Source organism: Chinchilla lanigera, unplaced genomic scaffold (genome assembly GCF_000276665.1).
Source record: "Chinchilla lanigera isolate Chin_1 unplaced genomic scaffold, ChiLan1.0 scaffold00003, whole genome shotgun sequence".
In the NCBI taxonomy this organism is placed as follows: Eukaryota; Metazoa; Chordata; class Mammalia; order Rodentia; family Chinchillidae; genus Chinchilla; species Chinchilla lanigera.
This window is the reverse complement of record NW_004955404.1, coordinates 14,905,728-14,928,716: the sequence shown is the minus strand read 5'-3', so window position 1 is coordinate 14,928,716 and position 22,989 is coordinate 14,905,728. Positions and strand designations below refer to the sequence as shown.

Sequence of the window (22,989 nt, the reverse complement as noted above, 5' to 3'; positions counted from 1 at the left end):
CAAATCCTGCACGGGCACTTGAGAAAATGTTCAGTCTCTTTCATTTTAGCCATTCTAGTGGGTGTTCAGTGGTCTCTCATTGTGTCAGCCTGCATTTCTCTGGTAACCAACAAGAATGAATGTTTTTCCAATTATTGACCATTTGGATATCCTCTTTTGTGTTCTTCCAGTTACTGATCATTTGGACGTTCTCTTTTGTGAGGCATTATTCAAGTACCCTGTCTAACCGGGATTTTTGTGTTTTTCCTTAGGAGTTCTTTATGTTCCATGGCACTGGTTTCACACTATAGTCTACATCAGAATCACCCCAGGGCTTGTGAAAACAGATTACAGGTTCCTGATGCAGTAGATCTGGGTGAGGCAAAAGGATATGCACTTTTAGTATGTTCCTTCGTGATGCTGCTGGCCTACGTACTACATTTTGAGAACCAGTATTCTACAGCGTTTTAAATGTACCCACCATAGAAGTTTCTTGTTAGCTTAGAACAAAATCAAAAACAAAACCTCAATTATCTAATACTTGTTCAAGCCCAGGGCATAAGCTAATATACTCTCTCTTCTAAGAAAGGGAGTGACCAGACCCTTTCAACAGCCACTTTTCAGTCTGTCTGCAACCCACACATTTGCTTAGAACACTTGATACACCTAAGTAGCCAAGAGAACCAACGGATAACAGAAGGTTTTTTTTTTTTAATCTCAGGAAAACCAGTGGCTTTCATCAGCAAGGCCATGAGTCAGTAATCCCTCTAAGAACAAAACACAAGACTCTGTCTAGAGATGAAAACCGTCATTTATTTCAATTGAATTTTGTTTCATTAAAAATCCCGTGATGACATTAAAACAGAAATGAAACAGAAACCTATTTATATGACTGTCTTTGATCTCTACAGACCAAATAAACATATATACATTTAAAACATTTCTAGTGTTTAAACAGACCTCATTATCATCACTGCTGTCATTTCAGTCTTCTGAAATACTAAACATAACTATTAATAAACAACTTAGTGTGCGTGATTTATTGGACTAAACACTAATCACAGACTTCCAAATACAAGGCGTCAAACAGCCACATCACTTAATGTGTTTTGGTGATTTGCTATGTGTGCTTTTTACGCTTCACTTTACAAAGCAGCTGTTCTGTTAATGAATCTAAACACCTGTTATCTGTAGGCATTTATGTATAGCCCATATCCACACACCCACGTACACAAACCTGTGTGTGTCTGTGTGTGTGAATTAATATAGGCAACTTGAGGGTGGTTTCACCTTCTTCTGAGAGGTCAAGTCCACTTTAAACTGTGACAGTAACTTGAACTTAACACCTCATAGTTGCCACCATGAAGAAAATGTAAAGGCCTATGGTTCAAATGAATTACTTTTGGCTTAGGAAGTGTTGTGGTTTGTTGATTCACTAACCAGAATGACCTAAAGAAACTCTATTAGTGGTCAGAAGTAAACTGATCTGGACAGGCTCATCAAAGTGAGCCTCTCGATGCATCCTGAGAAAGTACTGCATAATTACAGTCAGTGAGTGCAACGATTTTCACTTTTTTCTCACCAACTCAGGAGAGTCTATGCATGCAATTTTGAGAGGATTTCAAGAAAAGCTAAACCAAAAAAGATTATAGTCAACAGAAGGCTTATCTGCTGTAAACCAGAACTCTAAATCAAAATAATACTACATGTTTTAGGAGTTATACTCAGAGGTTTGGCCTTTTTGGAAAATGTCACCATGCTGAGTTTGAAACCACAACACAGTTCCATGTCCAAGTCAGGCAACTCTAAGGATGAGGCCGTCCCCACCTTCATTCTCTGTTATAAAACCCGTTTTGATAGAAGGGCTTCCGTTTTGAGAAAGCCTTATTTTGTCTTTCTTATTAGAACCCAAAACATTTTCCTTCTATACTTTAACCATGTATCTTTTGGAGGGGTGGCAGACTCTCTCTCTCTCTCTCTCTCTCTCTCTCTCTATATATATATATATATATACATATATATATATATGCACATATATAATTTGTTAGTTTTATCTGCACTATTTTAATTAGCAGCCTTTAGGGGACACAACAGATCCTAGTTATGTTAAAGAAAGTAGTAAAACAATGATAACCTTCACACAGTTTTCAAGTAGAAACGCTGACATCACTGGAAACTAATAGATAATTTGGGGTCAACAGGAAAACAGAAACTAACCTGTGACAACTTTGCCCCATTCCTTACACAATGAATGGGCTTTGGCTCTGGAGTCTATTAAGGCACCAAACCCTGTTTTTACTGGTGGCCTGCACCTCTGATTTGGATTTTTAAGATATTATAATATTAAAATAAAAATTAAAAACCACTTTCTTAGAGCTTGAAATCACTGGATAAAGTTGGGAAGGGCAGTGTCCAAATACACTGCCATCTTGCATGTGCACATGTTTTTGCTAGTTTTTGTTTTTTTTTTTTTTTAAGTATAATGTAGCTTTATCCAGTGCAAAAACTATGGGAAAACACCCTTGGGACACGTTGACTTGACATCTCAGGTAGAATCACAGTGCTGTCTCAAAGATCGTTAAGACTGAGGGATGTCCGTTGGAAGTGTTCATAATCACAGGGCCAGTGTGAGCAATATCCAGATAATTCCTTTTGAAGTACACCTGTTAAAAAAAAAACAAGCATAAAAGGAACATATTCAAAAGTTTTCAAGTCCTCCTCTCTAAAGCAATGTGCTCCTATGTCTACTTCTTCATGTGAAACAAATCTTGGCGTTCACTGAGGCACAATTAAAGAACAGGCATGTATACAGTCTACAGAAAATTAGCCACTAAAACTCTCAGCTGGGCCGCCTGAATGCCAAACCACCTGTAGATCCACTTTAGTTCTGATCATTCTGATTCACAGATATATTTTATAACTCCATTAAATTGATAAGCAAAATCATTTCACTGACTCAAAACCTGAAGATAAATTAAAAACGGGGGGACAAAGAGGCTGGGAAATCTAGCGTCTGCACAAGGGTTTCTCATTTTCGCACATAAAATGAGCACAATAGCTCTGGATGTTAATATCAGGTTGTAATCCCTATACTCTATAAACTCTGACTGACAAGCATTGAAACGCTAGCGTCTATGTATGAACTATCCCAGCATTTAATTCGTGTGGCACTGCAGTCCCAGGACCCATAGAAATGTGATCTGTGGATAGCGGGCCACAAAAATGAAAAAAAGAAGCAAAAAGCTTTAACAATGACCCAACCAAGCAACTTCTCTAAAATGTAAGATGATACCAAATAATAGGACGGTCCTTTGCCAAGCCTTTGAGTCCCTGAATTCTACCAATTTCTAGCTGAACTAGAAGAGATACAGGTTTCCTGATAAATGTGTAATCAGAACATAAAGGAAATGAAATGCTGTCAGGTTTCTCTGTTCCACAATCATCAGTTTTTAGCAGCTGTATCGTATCTTGGTTCCTTGACAGATGCGCATAACAAAATGAAATAATGTCAAGACTTGTGAGCTCTTATCTCCAAATGTGTTCGGGTGAAAAAGACTTCAAATATAATTTTTTTTTTTTCCCAAAGAAGAATGTGAAAAGTTTTGTTTGAGTCTTTAAAACTGAAAACATGCCATCTATCTGAGGCTGACACGTGTCATGAGCCTGTTCTCTGAGTCATCCGATTCTGCATACACTTTATAAAACCTGACTCCAAATGTATTTGTGGGCACTGTCAACAAAGTTATCAGTGGAGATAATGGACTTCACGGACAAAAAGGAAGCATGCTGAGACACACACCTACATATTAAATGTACTTTTTCTTTTGTGGCTTGCACACTTGCTACTGCAAAAGTGCTGCTACATTTAAAATTCAATATATTGAAATGTCACGTAAGAAAAATAAAAAATTCTCTGATAATCCCTGGACTCCACTGGCTGAAAAGTGAGACAGTTTCTACTATAATGCAAGTTTTTAAAAATAAGACACTTGTGTGGGGGGCGGTGGCAGGCAAATTTCAGGTCCTCTCTCCCTACCTACTTTTACAGGCAGTTGCATTTTGAGTGGTTCTATATTTATATATTCCAAAGGGGTATTTCCTCTTGAAAGTAAAAGCAGCCAGAAGAAAAAATGGAAATTCAATTCCCTTTCTACTGCTTGAAAGTCACCCCCAAAAAGCCTGTTTCTTGCCTAAAATCCTCCTCTATATAAATTTTATCAAGAAAATGTTATTAGCAATTCTTAACTAAAATGGTCGCAGCTCCCTGGTCTGAAATGTTTTGTTGAAAAACAACTTCCTGTGTAAAATATCCTTAATTTCACTTTTCTTTTTCTCATCTGTTGCTATGTTTTATAACACAGCCTTGATAACGGCACAGGTGAGATACAGCCTCAGTTTTTACCGTGCAGGTGAGGAAGGGAACCAGGATACCCACATTCTTCAGCAAGGTACCCGGTCACAGGCTTAGCCTAGGATGGAGAGGCCCAGGCTCAGCTCTCTCTCCTGGGACTTACTGCTGACCCTGGAAAAATCACTTAACCTCTCTGCATGCTGCCTGCCTCATCTGTAAATGAGAGAGCAATGACTTACCTCATAGGAACTAATTAATGGCTACAAACTGCTAGTTGAAAACATGCCGAGTTAAGTGTTGGGTGTGTTTATGAATGCTGCTCAGAGAATTGCCCCTTAGTCCATGGAAACTAGCAGTATTACCCAGCTTGAAAGATGAAAACAAAACATCTGTGAGCCCCCTTTGTGGACCTTCTCATTTTATCTTTACAGAACCCCGGAGTTGAGACACTGTTAATGGAACAAGTGTGTTAACCGAGAAAGGCCCTGTGGAAAGGTTACCAAAGCTGGAGTCTCAACACTCCTCTGCTGGTGACTTTGAGACACTGCTTAGATTCTTTTGCCCTGTGAAGACGGACGGAGATAATGCCAGAAAAGTTCAAGCCTGGAGTCAGCAGAATAGAAGCCCAGTGAATGTCGGATGTCTTACTGATTGTTCGTCCTCTCCTCTCTGGTTTGGTTAAGAGTTCCTTTACTGTAGGTTAAAACTAAATTTAGTATTTAAACTCCAGCTCATCCACAAAGCCACTATAATGGAATTAGAGCTTAGGAAAAGCAACAGAGCAGTAAAAGGTCCCCTTTGCAGACAGAGGAGAAACAGTGGGGCTTTTTTGACAAGGCCCGTGTGAGACGGCATTCTATGTATGGAATTGTGGCTGAAGACTGTCAGTCCCTTCTCACTGAGTTGGTGCCTCCCAGTAACTCTCGGCCTTAGGTCCCTCATCCGTACAGCTGGTCTAATTCTGGTGTACAACACTGGTGTGCATCAGGTGTGATCAGAATGTACAGTGAATGCTTACATTTTGAAAACTTTATTACCAAAGAGGACACACTGCCAGTCCTCCTCCAAATACTTCCCCTTGCTTTGAACACCCTTATCCCATCATTCTTGGCACTTTCCAAAGCAGTTCTAGAAGTCTTTTGTGGGTATCCTTATGAGGTGTGATCAAAAACATTGTGAATGCTGATACCAAAGGCTGTCATACAGAAAGGCAGACTTAAAAAACATTACAGTGTGTCCTTGTCCACCTTATTCACCAGATCTGGTAACTATACAACTGCTGCATCTTCCCCAAAGTCAGAAAGACCATGAAAGGTAAATGTTTTGAATCAATTTAGGCCACAATAACACAATTACGGACCCTCATGGAAAAGAACTTTAGAACTGCTTCAGAAAGTAGCGAACAGGATAAGTGTGTTTGAAATGAGGGGTAGTATAGTGAGGGTAATTAATGGCAATGTGTCTTCTGCTATAAAATTTTTTTTTTAACATTCACCATTTTTTTATCACACTTTGTATATTATTGTCAAACTGAAAGAGTATTAGAGAGTTTGAACTTCTGCTTTTAAGATACTGAAATGTTTCTTATTCTTTAGACGCATAGCAAGTAATCATAAAGAGAACAATGGTTATCAGATTTTAAAAGCTCAAAGATATAATTTAAGATATAAATTTCTAGAAACAACAACAACAAAAAACTTTAAGGTTCAAAGGGGTACACAGTAATGTCCTGGGAAAAGCTACTGCGCTTCAGAATAAAGGAAGAAGCTGTTAGGCACCCAAACAAGGTCTAGTTATATCTCCTGTGGCTCTGTACTCCTCCATCGGAACCGACAAGGCCGAGACCTCAGAGCATAGATTTCAATGTAGTAAGCAAAAGAAAGTGTGACACATGAGTTTTACAACCAAGAACTTTAAATTAGAGAGTCATACTTCAGATACGGAGTAAGTCAAGGTGAAAAGCATTAAGTGAGTCCCAGAAAGGACCTTTAAAATGGTAGAAAATAAAATTCATAGTGAAAAATCCAAGTCATGTGTTTCTGTTGACTGAAATGATAGCATCGAAGTTTTCCAAGCAAAAATGACAGAAGGTACAAAAAGAGACATATATATTATAAGACTGATTCACTTCTCCAAATACCAGGTACAGCAAATGGACTAATATAGAAGGACTGTGAAGATCTCTATCTTGTAATTAATAAGATAGGCAAATTAAGATTCATTAAGCTATATACTTTAAACAAGCAACATTCCATCTTTTCAGTGTGCACAAAAAATTTACAAAAATTGCCTGTACACTAAGGCACCAAAAATATGAGTAATTTCAAATGAGTAGATATGGTGCAGAAGGGGCTGGGGATTTAGCTCAGCAGCAAAAGCGCCTGCCTGGCAAGTGCAAGGTCATGAGTTCGGTTCCCGGTACCAGAGAAAAACCAAAAAAAAAAAAAAAAAAAAAGGTGCAGAAAAAGATTGATGGTAAAACAATGACAGTAAAACTATCATAAAACATAAAATATACCCTTATGAGTAGGAAGTTTTTAAACTTCTGTCTTAACAAATTTCCAGGCCAAAATCAAAACTACAGAATGTAAACATAAAAAAAAATGAACTTTGATGAAAGTATTACATAAATCTAAAAGATACAGCTAAAGCAGCATTTATAGGACAATTAACAGCCTTAAAATATTTATATTAACAATTAAGACAGAATGTAAATAAATGCACTGAAGAAGAACAACAAAATAAACCAAACAAAGGAAAGACTCAATAGAGAGCAGAACCTAATCAGCTATAAAACAGAATATAAGAATCAGTGAATCTGAGAAATTCTCTGGGAGGGCTAATAGCAAGTGAATTGGAAAAAATGGGAAAGTAGAGAGTAAGTATAAACAATAGGTAGCCATTAAAAAGAATGAGACAGCTGTAAGTATTAATATAACTGAAGATGCAATATTAAATGACTAAACTAAGGGAGGGCAGGGGATGTACCTCAGAGCATTTGCCTAGCAAGGCCCTCAGTGGATGCTCAACACCACAAGAAAAAAGCAGTGGGGTGGACAGCTCTTGGCTATGCTTAAGAACAGAGAGGCTGTACACATGTACATGTTCTTGTTTTATATAGAATAGGCCCGCAAAACTGCAGAATATGGGGCCAGGACTATGTTCAAGGGGAGGATCTGCATAACAGGAGGTAGGAGTGGGAGAATGACTTACATTTTACTTATGAAAATTTTTTAAACTATAATAATTTTAGCAATAGCTTATGTCATCTGTTGAGCTGATTATTAAAAAGTTTTTAATTACTTAAGAGTCTCTAAAACTACTGAAAAGAGCTTTGGGCACTTCTTTCTGTTATCATCACGAGGTAAGGGTGTGGCCTCTGGCCTTCTGAAGATGATGACACTTTCGTCATCAGGAGCTAGAATTATTTTTATATTTTTAAAGTATTTCATATTCTTTGAAGTACCTACACTTGTGCCATCTTATCTGATACCTGCACCGTGAGTCCCACACTGCACTGCAGATGAGGACCCTGAGGCCAGCGCCTGGGGTGACTCAGATCTAAGGCCACTGCCAGCTGAGCACCTCTTTGCCTATTCAAACAGGTCCAGGCTCTTAGAATCTAGGCTGTTACGATTTCATAACCTTTGGGCTGGATCTGGTGATTTCACAGCTTGATAAAGCAGCACCTCATTACACAATGGGAACAAAGGAAGTCTGGCAACCCAGGAGGGCTGCTGCACCAGGAAAGAGCAGAAAGTGCTCATCCTTTGTTGTGGCGGAACTGTGTGGTAAATCCCTCCTACCGAAATTTTATGCTGAGGTTCTAACCCCCAGTGCCTCAGAAGGCGACCATACTAGGTCCTGAAAGAGATGATTAAGTTAAAATGAGGTTTTTTGAGCAAGCCCTGGTTCAGTGTGACTCCCAAAAAAGGGGGGCACAAAATACAGAAGAAAAGACTATGTCAAGACACGGGGCCACCCGCAAGCTGGGCACAGGGCTCAGAGGACGCTGATCTTGCTGGCATCTTCTTCTAGAACTCAGCCTCCAGAACTGTGGGAAAATCCATTTCTGTGGTTAAGTCCCCTAGTCTGTGATGGAAGCCTTCAGCTTTCTGTATCTGAAAAGTACTCTGTCTATTTTTCACGGATCATCTCTAAAGGTCAATCAAGCAGTGATTCAGCTTGCCTGTACCAACATTTTCAGAAAAGCAACTACGTGGTCAAGAATACGTGACTTGGAAGTACCTTTTCCCAGATGCTGAGTTTTGTTTTCAAACGGATGAATTCTAATCTGGGACAGTGAAAAGCTTGTTGATTTAGACTAATCCACACGGTGTTACAGTTCTGAATGATGCATTGATATTTGATCTCGTACAATGAAAAGGCTGACAATCTGACAGCTTGTTCTCCTAAGAGGACCAAGTGTGTGCAGAAAGAATGTCAAGAACGCATTCAGCTTGGATGGGAATCAAGATCTGTCTTTCCTTCTGTCTTTCTGTAGAAGTAGCTTGAGCCCGCAGTTAGGAAGGCCTGAGATTCAAGAGGGATGTCTTACCACCATGCAAGTTTCCATGACTGGCCTGACCCTGGACACCTAATGATACAAGAAGGAATGTTTGCAAACTTCTCCCAGAACACAGTACCCAGCCAGTGCATCAGCTTTGGCCAGCAATGGACCCAGGCTCTGTTCTCCACTGACCCTCTCTATGCCCCACAATAACCCCAGTCTGGCAGCCTCATAACCACGGATAAAAAAAAGAACTGCTGTGAGGGTCAAGTGCAACTATATGTGCATGAATTATGTATAGTGAATCATAAAGCACTACACAAATAAAAGTTGCCATTATGTTGTTCAACTGGATACCAGAGAATTCTGGGATCTACTGCTTGTCTGGATATATTCCGCACTAGAATTAAAATGCTGACTGAAAGAAAAGATTTCTAGTTCTGTCTCTACAATAAACGAGGATAACACTTTACTCCTTGGGGCCTTAGTTGCCTCATCTTTAAAATGAGTGTTGGATTATACTAGTTTATGTGATCTAGATCCACCCAATTTCTGTGGTCTATTCTCAACATCTTGATAATGTAATGATAACATGTGTGTGCACGTGTGCATATGTGAGCGTGCGCGTGTACCTGGTACTAAGGACCAAACCCAGAGTTTCTCAGATGCCAGGCAAGTGCTGTACTTCTGATCTACACACACAGCCCATGATTACATTTTTAAGGGGGGCACTTTGTGGGGATGGGGATGTGGCTTAGTGGTACAGCACTTGCCTAGCATGCACAAGGCCCTGGGTTCAATTCCCAAGAGGGCAAAGAAAGGGAAGGGAACCTTGACACATAGGTTTGAAACTCGACTCTTCCAATTATGCACTAGCTTTGTGCTCCTGGGAAATTTCCTCCCCTCTCTAAGCGCTGGTCCCTTGAACAGACATAATGATAAGAGGACCTATATCATGTCACAGTGTGTGACATTTAGTAAGTGACAAAGTCTAACCATCATCAGCATCGCCATCACCATCATCACGGCTCCACATAGGAACCATATATCTCTGCTCTTCTCTACTCTCTGGTTTATAAGGTCAATGACTAGGGGCATACCCAACATGTTTGTGAGGACCCAGCACAATACTCTGCACATACAGGTGTATCACCGTTTTGAAGATAGAAATAGTATTCAAAGAAATTCTGAGTTTCTAAGGAGGAATGAGATGAAACAGTGACAGAAGAGAATCTAAGTTAGATTTTGGATAAATTCTTCACACAGAACAATTGGATACTGGAATATGCTTTCTCACTCTGTATTTTTTTATACAGATTTAAAATAGTGCACAAAACAAGCAGTTTTTAATTCTACCTGCAGTGTTGAAAATCTGGGAAAGTGCAACTATTTTGAAGATGACATTTGTAATATAACAACCACTGGTAATATCCTATCACCATGTTTTGAAATTCTGTATTATTTTTATTGCTCACTATCTTGTTTTGCTTATGTATTTGTTTTTGTTATTTTGGTTTTTAAAAAATGTATATATAAGGATACCTGGAATAGGTATATTGCTGATAGGAATAGGTGATTTACTGAAAGGAACAGTCAATGCTTAAAATTTTCTTTTTTCTTGACCAATTTTGCATGCTTGAATTTGGCAATCAGAATGACTGATCTGAAAACAACAACATGCAGTGTAAGAACCATTGTTGAACTCCTACCATCTTGTATGGTGAAGCTCTGCATCATTTCCAATGTTGCCTTTTGTTTGTTTGTTTTTACTTATTACTGTCTTTGATTGTTTGATCAATCTTGCATTCTTATGTCTGGTGGACTGAGCAACTTTGTTGACGATAACAGCATGTAATGTAGCAACCATTGTAAATTCCTATCATTTTGTTTTGAGGTCATGTATCGTTTTTGTTGTTTTTGTGTTGTTTTGATTTTGTCTTCATTGTTGTTTTGTCAGTTAATTTTTTAAATAAAAAAATTAAAAAAAAAAAAAAGAAATCTACAAATACAGGAAACAATGGAGAAGGAGAAACACACCCATAGCACAGTGCCTAGAGATGAGTACTTACGACTGGAGCCTCATTATGCATAGGTAGAAGCTCATTCTGCCCTAAGTTGCGCATGTCAGGGTGCAAGAAAGAAGCATGAGTGTCTGTGGCTGGGTGACATTGGCTCGGTACCTTAACCCAAAGTGTCATTATCCCATATCCAGAAGGAGATCATTTTACACTATTATTGTTGGAAAGATATCATGGGACCTGCATGTCTTTAAATGCTGTGTGAACCTTCAAGCACTATTCAGATGATAGTGCCAAGGTAGGGTACTGTTATGATTTGTCCTGATGGCAATTTTATCTTCTCGAAGGTTGAGAAAACACAAAAAAATTTCTGAATGTAATCCTGAACAACAAAGGATGAAGGAGAAACCCCGGGAAAAAATGACAGTAGGAGTTTTCTTCATAGATTATAACACTAAGAACAGAAGTAATCTATGTTTCCCTGGTAGTTCCTTCTAGAATGCACAGAATTGTATATTTTTTCCACAAACTCACAAATCTGGCTGTGTGCTCACAGCATTTGCATGGATCTCAAACATGCTAAGCACTAAGAAAGGGAATGCAGAGACTGTACAATGAGTTCGCTCTTCTATGACAGTCTGAGCCTGCAGAGTCTAAACAGGTAAAACGTCCAGTCTAAAACCTGTCTCCCGGTACGGTTTTGCGTGCATGTGTGTGCATGTGTGTGCATGTGAGTGCATGCGTGTGCACACCCTCCTTCTCCCACTTGCTTCTGCCAAGTCCTCGCAGACCTGACTTCAACCCGGAACGTGTTGAAGCTTTGTCTCTGAAGGCTTGTAATTGAAAAGGGCACACAGTGCTTGTTACGAGACCCAAGGTGCCGAATTGTGAGGAGAGAGCCAGTGAGACAAACTTTAATTACAGCTCCCTGGCGCGTGCTCACCTGTTTTGCTGTTTCGGTGAGGGCAGCGGCTTCCCCCTTGCCCAGCTGCTGTACCATCTTGTAAAATAGGCTCTCTTTATTCTGCAGCAAAATATATGGCTCATCATATTCTTTCAGTCTTCCTGAATCCAAAACCTGGTAATCAGCAGAAAGAAGCCCATTGAAACACAAGGTTGTGCAGTAACATATTATAACTCAGACAATATTTCGGAAAGGGGCAGGAGAGGGAGAATACGGAGACACGATTTGGGTGGTAGGCCTGGAGGGTATTTAAATGGTGTGATTACCCTGTTTTACAAAGCAAACAAAGGCCTAACCTGACCTTTTATTATTATAATGTTATAGGAAAGGAAGAAAATGAAAATTCTAGGCTATTATCACGGACACTCAGCAGTCCTGTGGCATTGCAGATTTGGCCAAGGGCATCTGGGGTAGTTGTTATTAGTGCTTTTAACGTTCTCAGCCTCTGAGCTTTGCGAGGTATTTACACATGCATTCAGAGGTGGGAAACTTCCTGACTCGAGAAAATCAAGCTCAATTTACTAAAAATGTAGAAGGTCATCAGACAAACCAAATGACAGTGACCTGGCAAATGAATCAACCAGCTGGCCTGACAGAATCTGACCAAAGATGGAACAGAAGTAAGTGCATCTGGAATTTCTTCAGGGTGCTTGACCATCGGCTGGAAAGAAGGGCTCACTGTTGGTGAAGTTCAGGTGCATCCTGGCATTGCCTCTGGGTGCCGTTTATTATTCTGGGAGCGAAAGACTGGCAAAGAGAGCTGCTACCTAAGCAGCTTTAGCCTGAATGTTAAAGCTGCACAGAAGAAAACTCCAGAAATCCAATTTTCTCTTTGGATAAGACTAAAGAGGCAATTAAGAAACTAAACTCCGAATTTCAGTGATCATGGACCACATAGCACACGGGGGCAGCCCAATGCACACTGCTAAGGGCCTGAATCTGTTTTCACAATTACCTTTCCTTGCCTCTTTCTTTCTCTTTAGCTGCCTGCCTTTTAGCCGTTTTATTGCTCATTAATATGTCCACTGGAAATTGAAAGAGAGAGGAAGGGCCTCTTAACTCTGCATTTCTACTTATTAGTGGCTTTGGTTAATGGTTTCAGAGAGAAGAAAGAGTCTGAGACAATTGGCCCAAATGACGTCTAGGAAAACCGTTCTGCTGTTAAGTGGTACTTAATTCTTCATTTAGGCTGTGTTTAGAATAAATTCATCTTAAGAGAGTATGCTGCAACTCTAAGCAGGACATAGGTTGTTTTTCCACATCTACATAGTGCAGTTAATTCTGGCCCATGGTATTTAATCGGAAACATTTATTAAGTCTCATAAAGGGCATTTTCCTGTTAATCTTTTGTTTACTACTGTAAATCACTGCTAAGGGCAGCTTTCTCAAAAAGAGTTCAAGAATAATTGAATCTGTCACATCCACATAATAATTAAAGTGTCCTATAATTTGGTGTGCCAATTTAGATGCCCCGAATGTATAATTTTACTTAAGCATAGCGTTACAGTGTACAACCACTCCTCCTGACATGGAAGAAGAAAAAAATGCAACTTTAAAATACAGGTCTCTTCCACGCTAAAGCCTACGTAAATAAATGCACTGAATTACTTTACAAAATGTTGAACTTTCTGTTCTGCAGAAGCAATAAGCAAACTTTAAAAAGTCATCATTTTAGAGGTGGTGCAGGGTGAGGACTCTCCCTATAAAGACTACACCAAACTGTAATGAAAAGAAGGTACGTCTACTATTTTGTCTCTGTCCAACTTATTCAAACGTGAACAATGGTAAATCTTCTACTTCCCCTTGTTGAATCTGACAGTTCACAAATGTCACTAAGGCCAGTAGTTCTCAGAACTGAGCATGACCTGAAAAGGGCACAGCCCCAGCAACAAGGCTCTCAAAAAGCCAGAGGATTGACAATGGAAGTGACAGATCATTTTGGCTAAGACACTTTGTGTCTTCTTAGTATTAATAATTTAATGATTGTGCTTTTTATTTTGTTGGAAGTTTCAAATTCGGAAGGATGACAGATAATTTTTTATAATGCTTCTGGTAATTTTTGATAAGGCTTTATAACTTATTAGATCGTGTGTGTGTGTGTGTGTGTGTGTGTGTGTGTGTGTGCGCGCGCGCGCGCAAGGGACTGAATCCTGGGCATATTAGTCAGCATATTTTATAGTCAGCATATTTTACCACTGCAGTACACCCCTAGGTCTAGACCTTGAATTTTCACTTTTGTAAGGTAATGCTATGAAAATGTAAAATGAATCCAGCCTTATTAGTACTCTTTGATAGACACACAAAAAAAATACCAGGCAGGGTATAGCTCAGTTTGATCCCTAGTACCCCAACAAAACAAACCAGCAAACAAAGTAGTAACTTAAAATGAACGGGATTATTATGTCCCACAGGGTTGCTGAGCTAGGCTTGAGATGGGGTGCCCTGCTATATAAATACAAAGTAGCAAGGAATGTGGTGTTACAATAAGGTGAATGGAAAAAAACAGCTTTTGAACTTGAAAAGGAAAATAACAATGTGTATGAGGTGAACATTCACTGAATTTAAAGTCATCACTGTTACTCTCCAAACAGATGAGATAAATAAGATTGATAATTCTCTTCCTTCCTTCTATTCATCCATCCAAACAGATAACTTGGGCCTGGTCACGTGCTGTAGACGGCAGAGCTGCCACTCCAGCCTGGGTCTGAATCTCTTTTCTTCACCGTGTGAATTCTAAGACACTGTTAGCACACTGGCTGGCAAAAGTTAAATAACATTAAGAAAATTTAAAATATTTAGTTTTCTAAAGTACCTTTTCATCTGGATATTGTATTTATTCTTTTTAAATTTAAGAAAATATGCCTGTAAACATAAATCTGTCCTGAGTCCACTTGCCGAGACAATTTCATTTATTTTATACTTTTGCAGTACTGGGAAATGAATTTAGGGTCTCACACATGCTAGGTAAGTGCTCTACCACTAAACTACACCCCCAGCCCTTTCTACTTTGGGAGAGGATCTTGCTAAATTTCCCAGGCTGGCCTTGAACTTGTGATCCCCCTACCTCAGCCTCCCGCGTAGCTTGGATTACAGGTGCTACCACGGCACCCAGCTTTCCACCACCCTTTTATTACACTCATGACTCAAATTATTTGTGTGTGCCTGGTATATAGTCACAGAGGAGCAAGTAACACAAGGCCAAAACCCACTGGAGGAAAACCGCTTAAGTCATTTTTCAACAATTCCTGAATGTATATGGCACACATTTCTTGCACACTTACTACATTCATGTCACTACACTAGGCGCTGTGGAAGAGGCGAAGACAGGTAACTCTCGGCCCTGCCTTTAGCAGTCCATACTCAGGAAGGAGGTGGAAATACCCAAGGAACTATCACGCAAGAAAAAAAGCAAGATAAGCAGGAGTTTCGGCATCAGAAGAGGTCACCCGGGCCAGAGGTTCTGAAGAGGAGCTCAGGAAGGGGTAACAGCAAACTGGGTTGGAAAGGTAAACAGACCTGGACATGCAAAGATGCAAGCAGAAGGAGAGTAGTCATTCCAGATACAAAAAACATGGGTTGGGGGTCTGGAGGTACACCTGCCCCCTCCTGTCCTATCCTCAATGGCAGGAGGCAAGTGTGCGTGGCTTCTCTTGTTCACTGTTGCATTGCCTGGGCAATGTACGTGGCAAGTAGCAGGTACCTGACGCATAGGTGAAATGAAAGCTGGAGCATCACTGGGTGGCTATCTAAGCGTGTGAAGGCTGGGAAGACCCAGCTGATATTCGGCTCAGGTAAGGCAGCGATGCACGGATTACAGGACTGATGGCTACGGGCAAGAGGGGTGAAGTGAAGGAAGAGGCAGAGCAGGCTGGAGACCGGAGGGCTGCAGACTGACTTATGTTAAAGGAGCAAAGAGAGACAGCAGTGGGTGTAAAGTCTCAAGTTGGCGTGCATGTGGGAAAGAATGCAAGGAACAGAATTTTACCCACTTAGCCTTTCTGTTCACCGACTTCGCTAGAGTCTAGTAGATATTTTAGAATAAAAGAAATCCTGAACTTTCTTTCTGTTTAGAAGAGCAGAACTTTCAATAAACAATTTTGAACATCTTTTTCTATCAATAAGAAAAGGCTCCTGAAATCTACTGGTCCCCACCCTTCCTGGACCCAAGTAAACTGTAAACGACGCCACACACCAACACTGATGAGCCAGCCATCTCTCAACAGCCTTCCCTCGGCCCCAGGATCTCTCCAGGAATGCCAGCCTCAAATTGCTCACTGCTCTCTAGTAGGTTAAGGAAAAATATATTATGTCGGGTGAGTCAGTCAGTTACATAAACTCAGTGAAGATGTGGTTACCAGGCCTACAAATCTGCAGAGAGTCCAGGTAGCCGTCCTAGATATAAAAATTAGATGGACTCATTGCAAAATGGCTTAACCCACTTTAGTGGGCAAGATGCCATCATGATATTGGGGTGTCACAAGGGGAAAGAAACAGAAAAGCTTCCACTCTGGCAATAGGCAGTCCAGGGGACCCCAATCAGTGACAGAATAGGGAAGAAATGACAAAGCTGTAAAGATCTGCTTTGGGATACTGGTGACCAAGGGGCAAATGGATAGTATCCAACCTTGGAAGTTGGCTTCCTTCTTGCAAACTGGGGACCTGTGACTTTTCTCTGTGACTATATACTGTGGCATGTGACAAAAATCATTCTCTTTCCCTAGTTTTTAAATGAGTAAATGATTCTTCTTATCTGGGGGAGGGGGCCATGAGGTCACGGTGACCTCCCTGCCACTCCAAAGCTTCTGCCGTCCTGTGTACCCTTCACTCATATGTCTTCTCTCAGCATCTGTATTTTCTCCCTGATGTTACTTTTTTTTCCACCTAAACACTTGAATCTCTCTGCATATTTTTGAGACTGCGTTTTTTCTTCTGAAATGTTCTAACTGTGGTCATGTAGGCTTATCAAATAAAAGTTCTATGAAGGTGAAAATGGAAATTTAAATAAAACTTGAATTAGCTTTGCACTGTTGTGCTTCTCTAGCTGGGTATGTTACTATAGTTCTGAGGTTTATTTTCTGTGGAAAACAACTAGGAAGATTTGAGTTCAGAAAGGTAAAGATGATAAGACCATAAGATGGTCTATGAGCAGAAAAGGTACAACCAACCAGCCAGCCAACCAGCCAGCCAGCTTCCAAGTTTCTTTCCCTCCCTCCTTTTCTTGGCCTGGTACAAGCTAGGCAAGTACTCTACCACTGAGCTACATCCCCAGCCCTACAATCTGAGTTTCTAAATTTTGGTTTTGCTTCTCTGTAATTTACTCCTAAAGAATTCCTTGATTCTTTGAAGATATTATTATCCATGTATTACAGCAGCCATTGATATTTTCCTATTAATCTATCCATAACTCTGCAATGTTTGTATTGTTCCTATCCTATGTTATAAATGGATGCATGTTTATTATTATGTGTTTCCTACAACAAACATTGAGAATAGTTAATGATTATTCAGTAGGTCACTCATGTATAGCTCTATTTATTTTCTTTAGAAGCCACTTTGAAGATACCAAAGTATAGTACAACAACTATTGATAATCTCCTACCTCTTTTGTCTATAACTCACTATCATTTGTCTGTTTGTTTTCCTGAGAAACTATCTTGTAGATAACAATATGTAAAACAATAACCATTGATAATTTCCTACCACTTTGTCTGTAATTTGGTAAGCCCCCCCATTATTATGTTATCCTTCTTTTACTCTTTAAAATAAAAAAAATAAAAAATAAAAAAAGAATTCCTTGATTGCCAGAAGTGACAACATTGAGCACAGGCTACAGTAACAGCTGAGAGAATCCAGAGAGGTGTAAGGACTGGGGTGTACAGGGACTGGATTAAAAAACAAAACAAAAAAAACACACAGATCACAAGTGACCAACTAACCCTGAAACCTACAGAGAAGAGGCTGACTTAGCGTAGCACTGGAGTAGAGCACTAGGAGAAAAAGACGTTCTAATTTGTCTGTCTTGCTCCACTGTTTTGTAGCAACTGAGCAAATGAGGAAGATTAAATTAGCTGTCATAACAATGACACCATGTTTAATAAAGTTAAAACTGAGAGAACATCTTCATAAAATGGAATTCTAAGCCGAACACATTAATGGTGCTTAATGAACCAAAACTGGGTAAATCCCTTTGGAAAGGCAACACATAAACAAAGCTATCAATTAGGTCACAGTTGTTTCTCAACAAGCCTTTTGTTTGATTTACTTACAGTAAACAAAGCCACATCCATCTGTCTTTGTGGAGAAGTATTCACCAGTGCAACGAAATGTCATCATTACATCTTGGGCACTTGCAATCAGGACAGTATGATGACAGTGCTTGATATTCCCTTCATTAGCATCTGTCACTTCCCTCTCCACTCCCTGCACCTGGTCGCTACCCTCTGGAGTATCAGGCTTTGCAGCTGACTGACTTGGCTTTGTGTCTTCACACATTCAGAATAACAGAAAATCACTTGGTTTTTTTGGGCAGAGGGAAGCAATAGGCATTTCCAAAGTGAACAAGAAAAATAATTGCTTCAAAAATCAAGGGTTTGAGAAAGAACATTATTGGCTGCTACAGTTTGGCCCATGAATGTCCTCTAAAGGCCCACCTAAAGACCCAGCTGAAGGCTTGGTAGCCAGGGTGGAACTCTTGGTAGATGGTTGATATCTAAGAAGCGGGGCCTAGCAAGAGGTCTTTAAGTCACACAGTACGACCCTAAAGGAGATTCTGGAAGCCTGGCCTCCTCCTTGCTTTCTTCTGCTTCCTGGCCACAAAGCGAGTTTTGCTATGCCATATTCTCCCACCACCATGTCCTGCCTCAGTACAGGCTCAAAGCAAAACACCAAATGACTCTGGACTGAAATTTGCAAAACTGTGAGCCAAAATGAACTTTTTTCTGTATAAATTTTCTATCTCAGGAATCTCATTATCATGACAGAAGGCTGATGAAGTCACTGGTTTTCCTCTGAATTGAGCCAGCTAACAACCAGAAATTCTCCAATAAGAAAGACTTCCACCTGGGGTGGAGAGAACACAGAGGCCACTTCCTCATATCTGAGGCTACAGAACGCATGTTTCTTGGGTGCTTGGAGGTCAGTTCCTGTCACTTTCTATGAAATAAGTCAGCAACAGAAACTAAGTAAACATGTTCACCTCTCCTGGTAGGACCCATGACATTGCTGACAACAAGGACAAGGAATTCTGAGCTGAAGATCTTCCAGAACTGGAGTTGGGAGTTCAAGAGGCAGAGCCACAGTGAAATCCAGGGACATCTCAGCTGTCACATGCTCAAAGCAAACCCTTCTCTAAGCCCACTTCTCTCTAGGTCTTCCCCATTCATCCAGATGCCCAGGCTCTAACCCTAGAAACCAGAACTGTTTCCTCATACCCATGTTTAACCCATCACAGTCCAGTTGACCTACTTCTGAAAAGAAGATACTAGACAAATAATCAGAGACCACTGCTTGGCACCTCCAGATCTGCTGTGTAGGAGGCTTTCTGATTATTACCAACAGATCCTCAGCCTAGATCAACCTTTCTACATTTAACCTTTCACTAGGGCAGTCGGTTCATAGGCTCTTTAGCCAACAGGCTCTGCCAAGTATTGCCAGTAGGGGGCACTAGACAGAGAGAGGAAGTTGTACATGGGCCAAAGGTCTTGTCTTCCTGACTGCTGCCACTGCCGCCAGCACTACTCAGGTGCCCAGTCTCTATCGTCTCTGCGCAAGTGTGTAACCAGCCTCACGATGGTCCCTTACTGACATGACCAGTAGCTGGCCAGCAGGTCCTCCTTGGAGGGATAAACACCAATGCTTAGAGCCCCTCCTCCGAGCTCCTGTTATGAAGACCTGTTTTGCTGCTTGTAAAATTATCACTGTGTCTCATCCCCTCATGCCCCTAGCCTTCTGATTCCTATGTACAAGTTTCTTACATTAAATCCTTCTGTTGAAACTCTTTGTCTTTCTGACTAGGGTGTTTTACTTTAAAATATTATTTTTGATCGACATATCATAACTACTATATTACATTTATGAGGTATAAAGTGTTGTATTATATGTATACAATGTAGAAGGATTAAATCAAGCTAATTAACATAACCTCAACCTCACTTATATGATTTTTTTTGTGGTGAGACTTTTGAAATTTACTCTCAGTTATTGTGAAGTGCACAACAGTTTCCCTGCTGGGCAGAAGATTTCAAAACATTCCTTTAACTGAAAGTTTGTACCCTTTGTCCAACATCTCCTATCAGCCTCTGATAAAGCTCCACTTTTTCAGATTCTATGCAGTGTCTGTCTTTCTGTGTAGCGTCGTCTGTCTCTCTATACGATGATTTCACTTAGCATAATGTCCTCCAGGAACATCAACACTGTGCCCAATGCCAGAATCTCCTTCTGTTTTAAGGTTGAATAGTATTCCACCGTGCATGTGTACCTCATTTTCCTCATATACTCATCCACTAATGGAAACTCAGATCGCTTCTACATCTTGTGAATAATTCTGGAGTGAGCGAAGGGTTGCAGACAGCCCTGTGATACACTGATCTCATTTCCTTCGGCCATATTTACCCCAATGTGGGACACCTGGATCACATGGAAATTCTACTTTTAATTTTTTGAGGAACGTCCATTTTGGTTTTGCTAATTTATATTCCCACCAACAATGCACAAGAGTTGATGAGACCCTTCCTGAAAATGTTCTGTTTGGGTCTTTCACACCTCCCCTCACAGCACATCAAGGTGCCATCCGCTGAGAGATTCTGCAGCCTTACCCAACAGCCTCCCAAGAGCTTAAACACGAAGCTAATTTTTTTTTAACATAAAGCTGAAACAACTGTAACTCAGAGGAAGTGACACTGTCCTACTCTTCTGCAGTAGGAAGCTTAGCATCCCAAGGTCCACTTCCTGGATTTGGGGTATTTTCGTTAGTTGGTCATCTTAAAGAAAAATAGCAATTCAAACAAATGTTTAATATGAAATTAGGCAAAGAGATGTACTAAATATTTTTATAGCACTGGATGTATAGTTCAGTCCTTGAATTGCTGGGGATGAGAGAAAAACTGAGAGCAAATTAATTTCTTGGGAGTTTCTATCAGCTTTTGTAAGAAGGGGTAAATTGTGAAACACAACATAAACGGAAGCTACCGGATGTCCCCAGGGAGGGCTCACCATGATCTTGTCGCTGTCGATGATGGTGTTCAGTCTGTGCGCGATGGTCAGCACGGTGCACTGAGCAAATTTCTCCCGGATTTTTTTTTGGATTAACTCATCAGTTCTGGAATCACACAAGTTAGAGTTCATTCAGTACAGATGAAAAAAGTAAACAAGATTTTACAGATCATAAGATACTTTAATTCTTTTAAAAAAAAATCAGTATTTTAACACACAATCACATTCAAAAACCGTAGAAACTTTGGGAATTTTACTGTTTTTCATAAAACAATGGAAAATACATTCCCCCTCCAAAATGTTTGGAACTATCAGAAGTGGGGTTTAGGAATCTCTTTCAGAATGCCTAGAACGTAAGTTGAGTATTCCTTATCTGAAATGCTTGCGACTGGATGGTTTTCAGATTCCGGATTTTGGAATATTTGCATATAATAATGGGATATGCATACCCTGAAAGTAACTTTATACAACATTTCTACTAATTTTGGGCACCACATTTAAAATTCACATTCAGTGTTACATGGACTTCAGTTCTGTACCTGGGGTCTACATTTGCTGTCGCTTCATCAATAATCAATATGCGATTTTTCTTCAGAATTGCCCGGGCGAGGCACACTAACTGTCTCTGTCCAACGCTAAAATTGGACCCTGATTCTGCTAATTCAGTATCCATTTTACCAGGGAGATCTTCGATGGCTTCTTTCAGCTGTACCTGAGGAGGGAGACAGAGAATGACATCTTCCTCAACAAACCACCACGGAAGTAGACAAGGCTCTTCAACATTACAACTCTCAAGACTTGTGTTACTCGTACCGTCTTGGCACGGCGAGAGTTAGTTCCAGCCAATGTTTATGAGAGAGATGGGAGACTCAGAACAGAAACAGTCTGACGTAAGTGGACAACCCGAATGGGACCCAAGGAACTTCTTCTGTCACCACCTCTGTAAGTGCTGCCACGCGGGCTCATGAGTTAACAGTGCTGGTGCAAATCTCATTAAAAAATATACAGTGCGCTGAATGAAATCATTCTCCAGGTAGAATATACCAAAGTAAAAAATTCCTCTTCTTAATTTTTAGCTAAGAGGTAACTGCAGGAATTTACAGAGACAGAAAAGAGAATTGTTGGGGAGGGACTAAAGGATTAACTATAAATGGGTAAGAGGGAACTTCTGGGGTGAAGTATTCCAAAACTGGATTGCTATGATGGTCATCCAACTCTACAAACTTGCTAAAACCACTAGATCACACTCAAAAACGGAGCGTTCTCTGGTATGTGACTTCTATCTCAATGAAGCCGGCAGACATAAATCATCCCAGAGCCCTCATCACCTGAATGCCCATCCCACCATGTGATTGCCACCAGGCACCTATGGGTACTTTACCACTTGGGAAGATTTTAATCAACTGGAAAAGTTTTAAAATATTTCAAACAATGGGAAATTGCACCTCCTATGTTGGGAAATCTGGATCCTATTTGGGGGATGGTTCTTTCCCAAGTTTAACCCCACGCTGCTAAAACTGTCAAGTGTACTTACCTCAGTCTCATAAATTCACCGCAGTGAATAAAAAACTCATGGAAAACAGGACACAACGTAACATCTGGCCTCCGATTTGGGTATTTATATTAATCTGTCCTTGTAAAATTGTAGTTATAAAGTGATGTGAGTCTACACTGGGTGATGATTCAGTTCAATGACTATTTTGTTTCAGAGAAACTTTATACAGCAAGAGCCAAATAAGAGCTATCTTTGAGAACTAAGAACCAGAAAGAGTCCATACGCCTCACAGTCAGAGATCAGTAGACTGATGAGTGCAAGCAGGTGCACAGAATTGCAGTGTCAAACAACGAAAAGTCAGGGACCCTACATGCTGAGGCATTTCTACCAACAACGCCTTGAGTTGTGCTCATGGTGGAAGCCCAACTCCAAGAACTGGGAATTCTGACTTAAGATTAAATA

At 40.3% G+C, this 22,989-nt stretch overlaps 1 protein-coding gene across 2 annotated transcripts in view; it reads right to left on the bottom strand.

The window, feature by feature from the left end:
- Positions 1 to 772: 772 nt before the first annotated feature.
- The window catches only part of Abcc4 (ATP-binding cassette, sub-family C (CFTR/MRP), member 4), a gene marked incomplete at its 5' end in the record, with an annotated part of 227,137 nt that continues 204,920 nt past the window's right edge, over positions 773 to 22,989 (bottom strand). For both annotated transcript variants that reach the window (XM_005374108.2, XM_005374109.2), the window contains 4 exon segments: positions 773 to 2,642; positions 11,802 to 11,936; positions 21,033 to 21,138; positions 21,572 to 21,744. In XM_005374108.2, coding sequence (XP_005374165.1) covers positions 2,535 to 2,642; positions 11,802 to 11,936; positions 21,033 to 21,138; positions 21,572 to 21,744 — 522 coding nt within the window. In that variant the 3' untranslated portion in view covers positions 773 to 2,534.